Here is a 17,680-nt window from a genome sequence, read left to right as displayed (position 1 = left end):
TTTATTCTTAAGGATACTATAGTAGGTATGAAATAACCAAAATACATGGTCTTTTCACCCTGAAGAAAGTCGATTGCTTCTGCAATAGGTCTCATAAGCTTTACGTATTCCTTTAAGTACTCAAGCTCACCACTGAAAATGGTAGGAATTTTTAAATGGAAACACAATTCCGCTAAATTGGTTTTGTGTTCCAGTAACTTATTTACGGAATCATAAAGCGAGTTCCACCTTGTTATGCATGGAGTTATTAAAATCGCATTTATCACTCCATTGACTACTTCTGCAGATTTCGGTCTATTGCATTTATTCCAAAGTTGTGTGCATCTGTGCAGTAAGAAAATATGTAAATATAAAAAATTTTAATTAAATTGAAGGATTTTTTACCTTTGGAAAGATCTTTTGTGAATATCTTATATATCCTGACTTGAAGAATTCATAATTCTGTTGAAATCGGTTGAAGGCAAAAGATTTAGAGTGTGGCTCGCACAAGGAAAATGTTTCGACAGTTGTGGAGTTACGGATCGAAATTGAGAACCTGAAACAATTGTCGAGTCATCTGATTTACGATAACACTTGCAAACTTATGACCGAATAGAATAATCCCCTGTTTTATTCATTGATTGCGCACATGGAAAATACAGGGTGGCTGATGAATTTTGCTACATTAAGAAACTCAAATAACTTTTTTTTTTAGTGTATGGAATTCATTTATTTTTTTTTCAAGTTGAAGGTCATTAAATTTTATTAAATGTAGCTTAACTAGTTTTAAAAATAATTGAATTTAAATGCCCCCCATGCTCGTTGACACAAGTGCGGCATCTTAGTAAAAAGTTGTTCATTGCTGCTTTGAGAGTTGCGACAGGAATAGCCTCAATTGTTGCCCGAATGGATTGTTTTAGTTCATCCAAATTTGTTGTCTTTGTTTTATAAACTTCTTGTTTACATAAACCCCACAAGAAAAAGTCAGGTGCAGTAAGGTCAGGCGACCTGGGGGGCCAACGAAATTCGGAGTTTCTTGAAATCAGTTTATTGGGAAATTTTCGTCGCAACTCTGTCATAACAGTCTGGGCTATGTGAGACGTTGCCCCATCTTGTTGAAACCACACAGAGTTGAAAGGAATTCTCTTTCGGCGTAGTTCTGGATAGAAAAATTCTTTCAGCATTTTCAAATAACGGTCTCCAGTAACCGTAACGGTGTGACCATTTTCTTCAAAAAAATAAGGCCCGACAATACAGCGTGAAGAAACCGCACACCACACTGTCACGCGAAGAGGATGCAATTCCGTCTCGTGGAGTATCTGTGGGTTAGAAGTACTCCATATTCGACAATTTTGTTTGTTCACATTGCCGTTTAAATCGAAATGGGCCTCATCAGACATGAAAAGGCAGTTTAACATGTTTTGGTCTTCTTCCACCATTTGCAGGATCTTCTGGCAAAATTCCAAGCGAATCGGCAAGTCTGCTGCATTCAGTTTGTTAACCATTTGAATTTTGTAGGGAAATAAGTCTAAATCTTTGTGCATTATTGTTTGCATAGACTGTCGGCTGACACCAAGTTGAGCAGATAAGCTTCTTGTTGAAACCCTTGGATTGCTTTGTATAGCTGCAGCTACGGCAGCGATCGTTTCCTCCGTCCGAACTGGTGGGTTTCGATGATAAGGCCTTCTTGCGACTGTTCCTTGCTCAGCAAAATTATTCACTAGTCTCATTATGGTCCATCTGCTCGGGGGATCGCCGCCAAACATCCGCCTGTACTCTCTCTGTACCAAAACTACGGACTCCAGTGCGTGATAGCGGCGGACTATCCAAATTCTTGTTTGCGTGCCCCAGTTATCCATTTTAATAAATTTTAAAGATCAATCTGCAAATTAAAACAAAAATGGAACAGATAACTTAAAAAGAAAAAAAGTTATTCAATTTTTTTTTGGTAGCGGCTTTCATCAGCCACCCTGTATTACAAACGACTTTATAGTCTAGCGAACCTGACTTGTTGATACCCTGGAAAATATTTGCAAATTATTTATTCTTCTTAATTTAAAGTGTACTTATTATTATATTGAAGTAAACTTAATTTGACAAACGAAAGAACGTAGGTTAATCGATTCTGACAAAGAAGCTGATAATTTATGTAAAAATAATATATCTTATAACCTCTACTCTTTCTATGTTGTATATATATGTGTAGCGTGCAATAAATTTTTATTGGCCTGTTTTTTTCTTTGCATCTTCATCCAATTCTTTTGTTTGGATTGTACGACAGTTAGAGTTATGGGGTTATTATTTTGTTATTTAGGAAAATAAGAGAAACCAAAAAAAGAAAGAATTATTGAGTACATAAATGATTGAATTTCATGATGAGAGTGTATTACATTTTGACTTCCCATAAACAGTAAATATTATACTGATAATGCGAATGCTAGGCGGCCGCCGTAGCCGAATGGGTTTGTGCGTGATCACCATTCGCAATTCACAGAGAGAACGTCGGTTCGAATCTCGATAAAGCACGAAAATTAATAAAAACATTTTTCTAATAGCGGTCGCCCCTCGGCAGGCAATGGCAAACCTCCGAGTGTATTTCTGCCATGAAAAAGCTCCTCATAAAAATATCTGCCGTTCGGAGTCGGCTTGAAACTGTAGGTCCCTCCATTTGTGGAGCAACATCAAGACGCACACCACAAAAAGGAGGAGGAGCTCGGCCAAACACCTAACAGAAGTGTACGCGCCAATTATTTATTTTTTATTTTTATTTATTTAATGATTTTTCTGAAATTACTGGAGGGTTGTCTTATTCCCACATGCGGCAATTTTGCTTGTTGGCAAATCCATCCATTTTGCGTGGAAAACCAGAATCATTTCAAAGAACCAATTCACGAAATTTCTGCGTTTTCTATTGTGTAAGAGTCCATGGTTAAAATTATACATCCGACTACTTGACAAATGTCAATGGTGACATAAAAAAAGGTACCGTCTAGGAATTATCCACCTCTGACATCTAGGTGTCACTTTTGAAAAAGCCTTTATATTGACTATTCCCAGTTGGTAGCTAGGTAGGTAGGTAGGTGAAGTGGTTGAAGTGTCAGTCTGGAACTCCTCAAGTAGCACAGAAGCATCGTTTTGATACCATTATGAGACCTCAACAGGCAGATATCTACAGCCAGCCAGAGCTGTTGATGTAAAGGAGTAGATTGATGGGATTTAAGTTGGCGCACTGCCTCAGGCTGTCGAAGAAAGGAGCACGCAGTGAACTTAATCGTCTAACTGCCAAATCCGGACGTTTACAGAGAAAGTGCTCAACAGTCTCTTTCTCTGAAAGGTCCCCACAGCTTCTGCAATGGGGGTTAAATGTTAACGCTTCCGTTTCCGCGTATGTGCCGATCGTCCAGTGACCGGTAAACACAGCTAAAAGTTTGGAAATTGAATGGTGTGGACTTTATGAGACCTCCGCATATTGTACTGGAGCCAAAGGGTTTTCGAAATAGTACATGAAGAAATAGAGCTCCATCCCAGTACTTACAACCAAATATTTTATTATATTTTCTATTATTATTATTGACGTGATAACGTCTTATAATTCGATTTAGCCGGCTGCACGCACGAAAAAATGTGTCGTTACCTTGCTCATTTGTCGTTACCTTGCTTATTAGTGTTACCTTGCTCATTTGTCGTTACCTTGCTCATTTGTCGTTACCTTGCTCATTGCCGTTACCTTAAATGAACTGCAAGCGAAAGCACGGAACGAACAAAGCAAACGAACGGCAACGTTCGACATCTTGCTCTCTCCTACTTAAGTGAGCGTATATGTGTATGTATATGCGCATATGTACATATATAAATTCACTTATTTGTATTTGCATATGCCTTCTTATTGATTATTATTAATTTGATTTACTTGAAGAATTTAAAATAAAACCAAGTTTGTTAATAATACCTGTTGTTTTAATGTTATTATTATTAATTTTTTTATTATATATGAAGGAAAAAATGTATGGTAATATTTACCATATACTTATAAGATATTTTGTATACTAATATATGTATATAAACATGCATATACATATACAATTTCGCGCAATTTTCAAAAAGAACAAGTCTATATGTAAAGATGCATACAAGTCATATGGACATATCAAATATACGAATCTATTCCGTACGCAAGCAAATGTAAGCTAATGTGCTTGAACTGCAAGCGAGAGCGCGGAACGAACGACAAAGAGCGCAATCGGCCCCCGCGTTCGGCAACGTTCGACATCTGGCTCTGTCCTACTTGAGTGTATATGTATGTATGCATATGCGCATTTGTATATAAATTCACATACTTATATTTGCATATGCCTTCTTCCTGTGTGCATGGTAATGAACCATTTCTCTGTTGAGAATAAACGATGATAGGAAAAATAGGAAATGAAAGGGAGTGTTTCAAGTGTAATGTGTCTTGAGAAAGTCAAATCGATGATGATGCCTCTTAGTGTTGTTGACTTATTATATTAACGTCTGATGCACAATCGAAATTGAAGATATCTTTCATGAATTTGATAAATGTTTCGTCGTTTTTCACGTTTGTGTAAATGTAACTTGACCTATTCCATTGCAATTCCATTTACCCCCTCCTCTATATCCATACAAAATATCTATCAAACAAATAAAATTAAAATTTTGTTTTGAAAATTTCAACCATTCCATCAATATTTTCTTATGACGTTGTCACGTTAAACTATCGTCACTAAACCGACTTTACAGACAACCCCTTTTATTTTTTAATTTATATTTATATTATACTAGCACACCCGTCCCGCTTCGCTGGGCACATTAAAATAGAATAGATATGGTTTGAAAATCAGGAAAAAAGAAGATTGTTTTTGAATTTCAAATCAACGCAAATGAATAACTAAGAAACAATCGTCTTTTTTCCTGATCATCCATGAATTTTTCGTTTCAATTTATATGTTTTATTAAGCATTGGAGCTTTTTTAACCATTATCCATTTATATTTTTCAAAAAAAAAAAAAAATCAGAAAAAAATATTGACACATTGTAACTCACACTGTCAATTTGACAGTTCAGTTCCGCCCCAAGCGTTAAAAAAGTAAACGTCATTATAACTGGTTCAAAAGAACGCTGTACGCGTTGCCGGTGTTCCGAATTACAACCAAACTTTACGAAACCCATTTTCAATACTTACTTAACAATGTGTGTAACTTTGGTTTAATTCGGTGCAAAGACACAGCGGGTCCACGTTTTGGCATATATTTCGAGACCCTAGTCATCAATAGGTATGAAAATTACCCCGTATTAAAGCACTTATCAACAGCTTTCATTTGATTCCCATATTGTACATACACATCCGAAGGTTACCTGGGTCCACGTTTTGACCTATATCTCGAACCCTATCCACCAATAAGGTATCCTATGTTACTTCTATCACCTCCAAAAACATGTGTACAAAGTTTCGTAATAATCGGTTAAGTAGTTTTGGCGTGAAAGCGTAACAAACAAACTTACATTCACATTTATAATATTAGTAGGGATTTTATTATTATATTATTTTCGAGATTGCGAAGTTTATTATGCAAAAGCATCTACCGATTAATAAAAACAATATTGTAAAAGGTTCAACTCTTTTAACTTAACTTATGACTCCCGCTTGCATCCCCAGACCATGGAATCGTTTATACTTCAACAAAAAACTCTCGCCACCAAATTAATTGCCAATTCTACACTACTACGCACATTTATATTTATGTGTAGTAGTGCGTTGATAATGAATGCGAAGCGAGGAAAAACCTACAAAGGATTTTGGTTGCTGGAACCTACGCCCAACCGCGCAAAAAGCACTGCAACAATGGAAGAGCCAACTGAAGAAAGTAGCGGCAGTTTGCCCAATCGTTCCTGTAGTCATAAAAGCAAATCGTGCACTCGATATGCCGCGCAAGGCATACGGAATTATATGATTATTGGATTCACCTTGGATATTATCAAAATGTTGATGGCCAAGGTGGCAACAAATCGACAGGGCTTCACAGCTAAGCTGCTCATCAAGTTGAAAACATTTAAAATACGCTCCTGTGCGCTGCTGACATCGTACATAGCGATTTACAGAGTGGGTGTTAAAATTTTTTTATTTTAAATTCGTATTTAAAACAGATACTCACATTTTTCTCTATCATTCCAGCTGTTGCATTGCTACTTCAATCGAAACTATGGCGGCGATTCCACGCTAAACCACTCTGTGGCGGCCTTTCTTAGTGGCTCATGCTTTTATTTTTATCCAAAATTGACGCTGCTCTGCTACGCCGTGGTGTTGGGTACACAAATTAGTTGGCAACACTTCAAAGCACATCTCAGCACTGAACTGTATGGCGACACTTTTGAGTGGATCACACAGTTGTCCTACAACAAAATACTTTACCCGTTGGCGCTGGCATATTTAGTGAATACTTATTGCTTTCGCAGCGAATATGTGAGCAGTCTGGGCGAGACGATTATAAACGGAATCACAAACAATTAGTGAGTACTATGAAAAAAGTTTTTTTTATATTAGAATTAATTTTATTTTATATTACATCATCACAACAAATACATTTATTTTAGCGAAAGTGTTAACAGGTCACACCAATTAAAAAACAAAAACTAATTAATTAGTGAGCGTTAAATGTTTTAACAGTTAATTATTTAGTATGCGCATACTAAGTTATTTATACCCATATGCCTCTCATCAGAAGTGTGTGAACGCTTATGAAGTATTCGCTTCGCGGGAGGTTATGAGAACCAACCGTTATCCGCGTCGCTAAATTGTATTAGTAAATACGGGGGGTGCCTTTAATATGTCGGGATTTGGCAACCCTGGTGTTGTAATCTGGCAACTGACAGCTGTATCGCACAGTTTGACATTTTTTGGCTTTTACGTACTCAGAACGTTTTGAAATACCAGCGCTATTTGTGTTGTTTACAGTAACTTAAAAGATTCATCTCGGTCCAAAAATGGAATTAAATCGTGAACATTTTCGTGCGATTATTTTTTACAACTTTCGACGTGGATTAACTCAGCAACATTGCATGGATGAACTTAATTCATTTTTTGGCGTTGAAGCTCCATCAAGGACCAGTGTTTATCGATGGTATGGTGAATTCACTCGTGGTCGTAGTTCACTCCAAGACGAATTTCGAGAAGGTCGTCCAAAATCAGTTGTTGTTCCGAAAACCACTGATGCCGTGCGCGAACTGATATTGCAAGATCGTCATGTGACCTATTGTGAGATTGAGACAATCTTAGGCATTAGTGGAACCAGCATACATTCAATATTGCATAAACATTTGACTGTCAAAAAAATTTGTTCGCGTTGGATCCCACACAATTTGTCAATCGCTCAAAAAAAGGCTCGTGTCGATTGGTCGAAGGAAATGCTCAAAAAATACGATCGCGGGGCTTCGAAACACGTCTATGACATCGTGACAGATGATGAATCATGGATTTACGCGTATGAGCCCGAAAGTAAACAGCAGTCGACTGTATGGGTGTTTCAAGATGAGACAAATCCAACAAAAGTTGTTCGCGCACGAAGCACTTCCAAGCAAATGGTCGCCTGTTTTTTCGGAGAAAACTGGACATGTCGCAACCATACCACTAGAACAACGCAGAACAGTAAATTCTGAGTGGTACACAACCATTTGTTTGCCAGTTGTCTTCCAAGAAATTAGGAAAACCAATCGCCAAAGACGGATCACTATTCACCAGGACAATGCGAGCTCTCACACATCGGCTCAAACAACTGCATTTTTGAGCACCCAAAACATCGAATTAATGGGTCATCCGCCCTATAGTCCTGACTTGGCACCCAATGACTTCTTTTTATTCCCGTACGTAAAAAACAAACTGAGAGGTCAACGTTTTTCGACACCTGAAGAAGCGGTTGCGGCATTCAGAATGCATGTTTTGGAGGTACCTCATTCAGAGTGGCAAAAGTGCTTCGTCAATTGGTTCAAACGCATGCAAAAGTGTATAGATCTTCATGGAGAATATTTTGAAAAACAATAAAGTGATTTTCGATGATTAACATTTGTTTTTGTTCTCTAATCCCGACATATAAAAGGCACACCCCGTATACATTAATACGTTTCTTTACTAGTAGGCACGACCTGGGATTACCTTTGTCAGTGATATAGACCAATTTGTATTCTTTATTGCTCAAACCGCAAACCTGATCTTTTACGACCCATGGTCATTAGATGAGCACGATATCCTTTTCTCTTACTGCGAGACGAAGGATGAGTGCGGCTGAAGCCGCCTTACTGTGTATAGATTGATTTGTACAACCCTCACCAACGCTTGTATGCGTTATTGAAGAGCAGCCAACGACGGTTTGGTCAGCGTTCTCTTTTATCGGATGTAGGGGGGAGAGACTTCTCATCCTCCAAAGCATCCGAGAGCTGGGAATATTTCCAGATGTCCTTTAAAGTAGCCCTTTCAAAGAGTTTGCCAACCATGCCGGAGTTGGATGCCACCTCATCGTTGTCTGTGACAACCTCGTTCGCCTCTGCAGATGTAGTCGTATTTTCTGCGGTGGTGTTCTTGCTAGCTACATCCTGTCAGTAGACATGGAGAGTCAGTGCTTGGAAGCCATTATTTATCTTTCATTTTCTGTTGCCGAGTGAGTCTAATGATTCCTTGTTTAGGATTATCACGACTAGTTTTCTCTTGCCAACCACTTCGCCAATCTTTGTTACCTTCCAGTCGCTGGTAGATAATTCAGGGTTGCCTGGTTTTACCAATTCCAGAACGTCCTCTGGCTCAGAATGGAAGTCTGGTATACAGGCTCTTGATCTTAGCCGGTTGGGGATGTCTTCTCGGGAGACCACAATAAGGCGAACCCCCGGCCAAGGATTCCCTATGCGATTAATCACCAGGGTGTAAAGGTCCACGGATCGCTGATCAGCGCACCTTATTAGTTTGACGCGGGATTAAAACCATCCCGCATCCGAGCAACTGGGTGAAGCTCCTGGACTTCCTTTCTGTACACCTTTTAAAGTCTCCTGTTTATCAGGTCCCAGTTTTCTTGAGAGATCGCACCATCCTGGGAACTGCGATCAATCACCGCTCGTATATAGCTTTCTTTCGCTATTTCCACGAAAAACTTCTTTGCAGTGACATTAATGAGTGGCGAGTACCTTGGTTCTTTTGGCCTCAGTCGATGCCTTTTCACTTGATTGTTTACGCTTGCCTTGCGCAGAGTCTATTTTGGTCTTCTCCCGGTGTTCAACCGAATTTGAAATATAAGAAAAATCAAACAACAAAAACAATCTTGCAGCATGAATTTTTATATACAGTTAAATAAAACTACTCGCTCCTTAAGGGATTTCACCCTCACCGAAGCCCAAGCCAACACTCTTCGCATCATAGGAAAACAATCAGTTGAGTGGAGCTCCCCGCCGACTTCAAGAAAGCAATCGGCACAAACAAATGAGACTCAATATGGCTGGCGCTGAGTAGAAAGAAAGTTCCCGCTAAGATAATCCACCTCATCAGAGCCCTTTACGAGAACTCCCAACTGGCAGTGCTTCACAGCGGCAACAATAGCGACCCAATTACCAACAACGCAAGCGTAAGGCAAGGTTGTACCTTGTCGCCCTTTCTCTACGCCATCGTCCTAGACGGGGTTATGAGCTAATTGACCCTGCACAAAAGAGTCATCGTATGGAGTTTCACCAGACATCTCGAGGACCTGAACTGATGACATCTGCCTCCTCTCTCACAAACTCACTGACATGCAAGCGAAGGCGGACAGACTAGTCAAGCTGGCTCGCACTGTCGGATTGTAGGTCAACATCGCCAAGACGAACCCTATGAGAATCAACCACAATAAAGCAAGCTTATAATGGTGCCCGGTGGAATTTGTCGAAAGCTTCTACTGCCTCGGCTACACTATCACAGCGAACGGCGGAGCAGCTGAAGATATCAACTGCGTGCTAAACGCAGCAAGGGCGGTGTTCGGGCGAATGCATACAGTATGGGCGAATTCACAAATCTCTGGCGCACTAAACTGCAAATATTCAGTTCATGTGTGAAGTCAGTATTGTTAAACGGCAGTGAAACATGGCTGGTCTCCAACAACATCACACAGAGGCTACAATGCTTCGTCAACAAATGCCTCCGCATCATCTGCAGAATATTCTGGCCAAACACCATCAGTAATGACGCGCTGAGATTAACGAACGAGGAGCCCATCCTTAGGCAAATCAAACGCAGAAAGTGGCCATGGATGGGTCACACGCTTAGAAAACCACCAGATAGCATCACGCAATTGGCACTGAACTGGAACCCGCACGTGAGCAGAAATCACTTGGCGTAGGTCGAGCTAGCAGATGTCAACATTACATGGGGCAGCGGAAAAACAATACCCAGAACCATGTACGATGGAAGAGTCTTATCGACGCCCTATGCTCTCTAGTAGTGTAAAGGATATAAAAAATTAAAAAACAGTATGCATCAAAAATGTCTTAACTTTTGCATTCAAAATTAATGTAACAATAACTCGGCATTAAATTTGGCTTCTTTGTGCGAATTAGTATTTTTTAGCCTTCGCCGCATTCGAGACATAATATTTTCTCCCTGATGTCCGGTGGCAGCATTAGGTTTTAAATCTAAAGTTTCTTCCTAACCTGTACGCATATGAGCGTAGAGGGGGACGCGTTGATCATTTTATAGAAATACAGGGTGGGCCATATAGCGTTTGCTTTTTGAACCACCTATTTTTTGAGAATGGTAACACAAATGGCATGTCAAATGTGTTCATAATTTACTAAAAGGTTTGACATTTACGAAACGGGACGCTATACGCTTGAACAAAATTGGGAAATAAGGAAAACCTATTTCCAAAGTGGTGAGTCTTCTTTTCTGATTTTCACATCGGTGCCTACGTCAATAAGCAAAATTGTCGGATTTGGGGTTCAGAAAATCCACACGTTATTCTAGAGAAGCAAATGCATCCACAACGAGTCACTGTTTGGTGCGGTTTTTGGTCTGGCGGCATCATCGGGCCATTTTTTTTCGAAAATGAGCGAGGAGCCGCGGTTACAGTAAATGGCGAGCGTTACCATGACATGTTTCCAAAAATTGAAGAGGATGACATGGACGACATTTGGTTTCAACAGGACGGTGCAACTTGTCAGACTGCCGAAGTTACACTCGAACTTTTGGCTACCGTTTTTGAAAACCGAATAATCAGCCGAAATTTCGATATCAATTTGCCGCCTCGGAGCTGTGTTTTAAGCCCGTTGGACTATTTTTTGTGGGGAGCCGTTAAGAACAAATACTATGCGAACCATCCACAGACGATTGATGCTTTAAAATACGAAATCGAAGTTGCCATTCATGAAATTGGAGCCCAAACAATCGAAAATGTGCTTAAAAATTGGGTTGATCGAATGGCCTACTGTAAAGCCAGTCATGGTAGTCATTTCAACGATATTATTTTCCATTCATAAATGACATATGTAGTTCAATCTTCAAAATAAAAAAAAAGTTTGAAAAAATATTGATTAATTTTTTTTTATAGCCGATTCAAAAAGCAAATTTTACATGGCCCACCCTATACAAGTAAAAACTCTCCTTATAGGCACACACTGTCTTTTAGATTGATGAAGCCCATTTTCATTTAAATAGGCAAACTTGCCACCTAAAGGACAAAACCCACTATCAAAACATCAACCGCTCCTTCACATTCCGAAAGATATGATTTGGTGTGTACTGTCAAGCAGTGGAATAATTGGATCATATTTTTTTAAATCGTCGGTGGCAGGCAATTTCTGTGGGCGTCCTCTCTTATCGGCGCATGCGGAACTATTATTTTCAGCCAATAATGATAGAGCGTCCTTCCGTCAGTACACAAACTTTGAAACAGCGTAGAGATCATGGAAATACTGCCCGATTTCTTTCTTAACAAACTAATAAGGTGTTTCGGTGACATACCCTAGTCACCCAGGCCACTCGATCCTACCTCTATGGCCTTCTATGATTCTTCTCTATGGACCTCAAAAGTAAAGTCTTTGAAACAAACTCAGCGATCGTCTTAGCACTAAAAGAAAATATTGCCCGCGAGGTTAATGTCATCCCGACATCACTTCACCAGCGAGTGACATGAGTACGCAGGACAGATTCCAAGGGTGTATTCGACGTAACGGTCAATATTTAGAGGAATTAATTTTTAAGTAATGAAATCCGCACTTGCCTTCTTTGTAATATGTATTGAAATAAACTTTTATCATTAGTAATTCGTTTTTAATTTAGCTTTTAACTCCTAATTCTACCCTCAGACACCATGTACTCTTCCAGTGTAGTTACGTTCTTTACAGAGTTTTAATAGAATTACTGTTTTCTGTTCAACGAAGCAACCCAATATCCGTACTAGCTCCAACTCCGACTTAATGCATGCCTACCCTAGAGATTTCTGATTTGGGCACTTACCAGTTCCCAGAATTCTTCCCGGAATACATAAAGAGCTACATTACATTACTCCAAAATTCTGTTTTAGAAATAATTTTCCCACTCGAATCTCAGAAAGATGTCAATGGCATAACGAAAAGTGTCTATTTTGACTCAGGGGCTATATTCAATGCCGGTTCAAGGGGGTCGGGAATGGAAATTGCATTGAGAATGCGTTAGCTTAGAGGAAAACTGTTCTTATCCTCAAGAGAGCTCAGGGTTAGGTCGGTCTACATCGCACAGGCCAACCGTAGATGCACGGCGGAGCTCACTCGTAAGATAACTAGATCAGTCTCGTTTTGAATCGATGAACCCAGATCTAGATAACTCCTTTTTTTCTCGACCGAGCTTCTATTAATACAGTTGTTAGGTTAGGTTAGGTTTTTGTGGCAGTCGGCTTAGAGTAGCAAACTCACTAAGACCATCTAAGTCCGTTATGGTACCACTGTATAACACAGGAATCTTACGGTTTATTTTTAATGGAACCAGTTAGACTCTCTTAAGAAGCGTAGGATAGGTTTTATCCCAACGTCGGATGGTTCCGTTATGGTATTTCGTTCCAAAATGGTATTTTCCCTACAACCTTGCTCTATTCCTAGCTAAGGTCACACAATTACAGAGGAAGTGGTCTGCTGTTTGTTCCTCTTCCTCGTATTTTCTCCCTCCTCCTTATTCGTCATCTGCCATAGAAATTCCAATATTGCCTCTGTTTTCAAGCTGTGGAAGATTAGTACATTTTCTGGCTAGCTCGTCGCCTTGCAATTTCCTTTAATATCTCTATGTCCCGGAACCCATATAAAACTGACCTTGAATACGGTGCTAATATCATTTGGAGCTGCTAGGCATTCCTGCGCAACCTTTGATATTAGTATAACTGTCTCCATTGATTTGATGGTCGCCTGGCTATCCGAGAAAATGTTTATCGTATTTTTTTTTACAGCGTGCGTGTTACAGTTACCTCCTTTATGGCTTAGACTTCTGTCTGGTGGACGCTACCGTAGTCTGGAAGTTGGACAGATAATTCTAATCCTAATTCCTTTTCAAAAGTAGTAAAGTAGGCTATGGAGACTTTATTTTCTAGCTTGGGTCCATCCCGTCCCTTCTTTTCTATGGCCTTTGAGTTTGCCATTCTCTTCTTGACGGGATGCTAGTTTTGAAGAGCCTATCTAATATGGGTTTAGAGAAAGAGTAGTAAATTGTTTTATTATAACTGCTCATGGTATGTAGTATGGAGGCGTGGCTGAACCGCCGGGTATTCTATAGTGCCATACTATTAAGTCTAAGCGCTGAAGCGGCGGCCATGTATTTTCCTACCAGATTTAGAGCAGGCAAGCGCCTTTATTAGTGGTGGTCTTAAAGCGCCGGTGATGCATAAAAACGCATTTCTTTCTTTGCCCAACAATTTCGTATAACTTGCCTTTGAGTTGAGTTGAGTGATGGTGGCTCACAGTTGTTGGTATTATCAGTGCGCACAACTTAATGGGAACACATGGAAAGCTTATGTGGTTTCACTCAATCGCAGCTGGGGGAACAAGGAGGAAAGGAAGGGTTGAACTCACTTTCTGCTTAAAAAATTCTTTGGATGTCTGGCTGTCTTAAATCCAGCAATCATTCCCAATATTTCACCGATACTGGCTATTAAAGGAGGAAACTGGAGTCCAAAGAGGTGATATCACAATGGGGTTTTAGGCCTAAATGTGCTCGCTTAAACCCTCGTAGATAGGTTGGTTCATAACTACCATTCGAAAACGCACAGATTTGAAGTCCCGGACAGGAAACACCAACTGATAGAAAAACTTATTTCTAATAGCGGTCGCCCCTCGGCAGGCAATGGCAAACCTCCGAGTGTATTTCTGCCATGAAAAAGCTCCTCATAAAAAAATCTGCCGTTCGGAGTCGGCTTAAAACTCATAAAAACTGAAACTTGAATCTTTGTAGAACAACGTCAAGGAGCACGCCAAAAAGGGTGCTCGGGCATCAGCTGTCTCTTAATTGGCTAAATCACAGTCCAGAGTATTGTTTACAAGCGCGCGGAAGCATCTGAGAGTTAACGAGACAGAAAATCAGTAATGGATATCAAACGTAATAGTGTGAACGCATTATATTGGACACAAGTATGGCTAAAAACCAACGTTCCGAACATCATAACGTCTGCAGAATGACTCTCAAATTCACCATCCGATGGATTGCTCTCTTTGGTCTACTTTGGAGAACAAGGTCCGAACTAAAAGATTCACCAGTCTCGAGGAGCTGAAAAAATCCATTGTCTGCGAGTGGGCCAAAATACCTGCAAGTCACATTCGAGCAGCTTGCGATTCATTACTGGACCATCTAAAGGCCATAGTCAAGGCGAAAGGTGGTCATATCGAGCAAAAGTAAATTGAATCTTAATATAATTTTGTAATATTTTCACACACTTTTCATTTGGAATTGAATAAGAGTAGTTTTTCAAACTAATTTTATGGGCTTTTTAATTGGTTACACTTCGAGTGCCGGACTCTGTAGTGCATACAATTTTGAAAAAATTTCAAGTTATAATATACTAGCAAACCCGGCCCCTTTCGCTGGGCACACTAAAATAGAATAGATATGGTTTAGAACAGAAAATATATGGTTTTTATATTATTTATTTCTTTATTCTTTATTCAAGCGCTTTGGCATAAACAATATTTTTTGTTTTTCTATTTGTTTTTGAGTAAATATAAAATATAAATTGAAAATCAGGAGAAAAGAAGATTGTTTTTAAATTTCAAATCAACGCATATGAATAAACAATCGTCTTTCTTCCTGATCATCCATGAATTTTTCGTTTCAATTTATATGTTTTATTAAGCATTGGAGCTTTTTTAACCATTATCCATTTATATTTTTCAAAAAAACAAAACGAAAAAAATTGTTTTTTCCACGAACACATAATTTCATTCGGATTTCACATTAAATTCTCAAATTTCGTAAGAAATTATTCACTGTTCCAAAATCCACTCCAAAAAAATTCACAAACAATTTTTACATGTTGCACTTACGTTTTTTCCTTATGGCATCCAAATCAGAAAGAAATATTGACACATTGTAACTCACACTGTCAATTTGACAGTTTAGTTCCGCCCCAAGCGTCAAAAAAGTAAGCGACATTATGGCTGGTTCAAAAGAACGCTGTACCCGTTGCCAGTGCTCCGAATTACAACCAAACTTTACAAAACCCATTTTCAATACTTACTTAACAATGTGCATAAGTTTGGTTTAATTCGGTGCAAAGACACGGCGGGTCCACGTTTTGGCATATATTTCGAGACCCTAGTCATCAATAGGTATGAAAATTACCCCGTATTAAAGCACTTATCAACAGCTTTCATTTGATACCCATATTGTACATACACAACCAAAGGTTACCCGGGTCCACGTTTTGACCTATATCTCGAGACCCCAATCACGAAGCAGGATGAAAAATACTCTGTACTAGAGCATTCACCAACAGCTTCCATTTGATATCCATATTGTACAAACACATTCTAGGGTCCACGTTTTGGTCTCTATCTCGAGACCCTAATCACGGAGCGGATGGAAATACTCTGAACTAAAGCATTCACCAACAGCTTCCATTTGATACCCATATTGCACATATACATCCGAAGGTTACCCGGGTCCACGTTTTGACCTATATCTCGAGACCCTATCTACCAATAGGTATCCAAACTATACGGAAACCATCTTCAATACCTCCTTAACAATGTGTGTAAGTTTGGTTTAATTCGGTTCAAAGACACGGCGGGTCCACGTTTTGCCATATATTTCCAGACCCTAGTCATCAATAGGTATGAAAATTACCCCGTATTAAAGCACTTATCAACAGCTTTCATTTGATATCCATATTGTACATACACAACCAAAGGTTACCCGGGTCCACGTTTTGACCTATATCTCGAGACCCCAGTCACGGAGCGGCATGAAAAATACTCTGTACTAAAGCATTCACCAACAGCTTCAATTTGATACCCATATTGTACATATACATCCGAAGGTTACCCGGGTCCACGTTTTGACCTATATCTCGAGACCCTATCTACCAATAGGTATCCAAACTATACGGAAACCATCTTCAATACCTCCTTAACAATGTGTGTAAGTTTGGTTTAATTCGGTGCAGACATGGCCGGTTAGCGAACACACACAAAAAGTTGACTTTATTTTATATATAAGATTTTTTTCAGTTTGTGTCCGAAAAATCCAAATATCTTGCGGAACCCTATTTTTTTCCAAAATAAAATGTACTCCATGTTACTCGTGGATAATGTAGTTTTCGAATGGTGAAAGAATTTTTAAAATCGGTCCAGTAGTTTTTGAGCCTATTCGTTACAAACAAACAAACAAACAAACAAACAAACAAAGTTTTCCTCTTTATAATATTAGTATAGATAATTATAATATATGTACATAATTTCGCTGAAAACGTGCATCAGGTATACACATAAGTAATATAAAGTTCGATGCAATACGGACTTAGACACTTCTTTATTTATTTTGCATTCATTTTCTTTTTATTCGTTTCAGTGCGAAAACAATAAACCAAAACATTAAGAAATTTGATCAACGACTGCTGAGCTCTTCACGTCAATGAAATGCCTTAATGGAATGCATACGCAGGTGCATATTTGGACGTGTGAACGTATGTATGTGTGTATGGATTTAAACTAATTCAAGTGAAAATAACTAACACTGCAAAGAATGTACTTTTGTAAAAAATAAACAAATGTAATTAATTATAAGCTGGAAGCACGCAGATACGTAAATACACGCGTATGACACTATGCAACATATTCTGGTAATCATCTCGAATTTATTAGAAGGCTATAAATATTATTCCAATAATAGAAAATAGAGTTTTATACATACAAATATATGAGTGAAAATATTAAAAATAAATCGAGTGATGTTTTGTCCTGCCGTTAGTTGATTGCAATAACTGCCAAAGCAGTTGTATGCGAAGTCTGATCAGGCAGCAAAATGAAATCAGATTTTCAACAAAATAGCCTTGGATTGAAGGTAATGTGTATATTTGGTGGTTTGGTTAAACGAGAGTTTTACATTTACCGTTAAGCAATGATTTTTACCAAAAACTTAAAAACAACGTAAACTGGTAAAAAGCCTATATTCGATTCGGACCGAAATCAAGCAAACTCATAGCCAATGAGAGTTACCGCTTGAACA

At 38.9% G+C, this 17,680-nt stretch overlaps 1 protein-coding gene across 1 annotated transcript in view; it reads left to right on the top strand.

The window, feature by feature from the left end:
* The window catches only part of LOC129240711 (uncharacterized), a 32,210-nt gene extending 14,912 nt beyond the window's left edge, over positions 1-17,298 (top strand). The window contains exons 4-6 of the mRNA XM_054876673.1: positions 5,654-6,097; positions 6,170-6,504; positions 17,024-17,298. Of these exons, the coding sequence (XP_054732648.1) occupies positions 5,654-6,097; positions 6,170-6,504; positions 17,024-17,090 (846 nt within the window). The 3' untranslated portion in view covers positions 17,091-17,298. The remainder of the gene's footprint in view (positions 1-5,653; positions 6,098-6,169; positions 6,505-17,023) is intronic.
* Positions 17,299-17,680: the final 382 nt, after the last annotated feature.

This window comes from Anastrepha obliqua, chromosome 1 (genome assembly GCF_027943255.1).
Source record: "Anastrepha obliqua isolate idAnaObli1 chromosome 1, idAnaObli1_1.0, whole genome shotgun sequence".
In the NCBI taxonomy this organism is placed as follows: Eukaryota; Metazoa; Arthropoda; class Insecta; order Diptera; family Tephritidae; genus Anastrepha; species Anastrepha obliqua.
The sequence above is the reverse complement of the archived record's forward strand: the minus strand, read 5'-3'. Positions and strand labels throughout refer to the sequence as shown.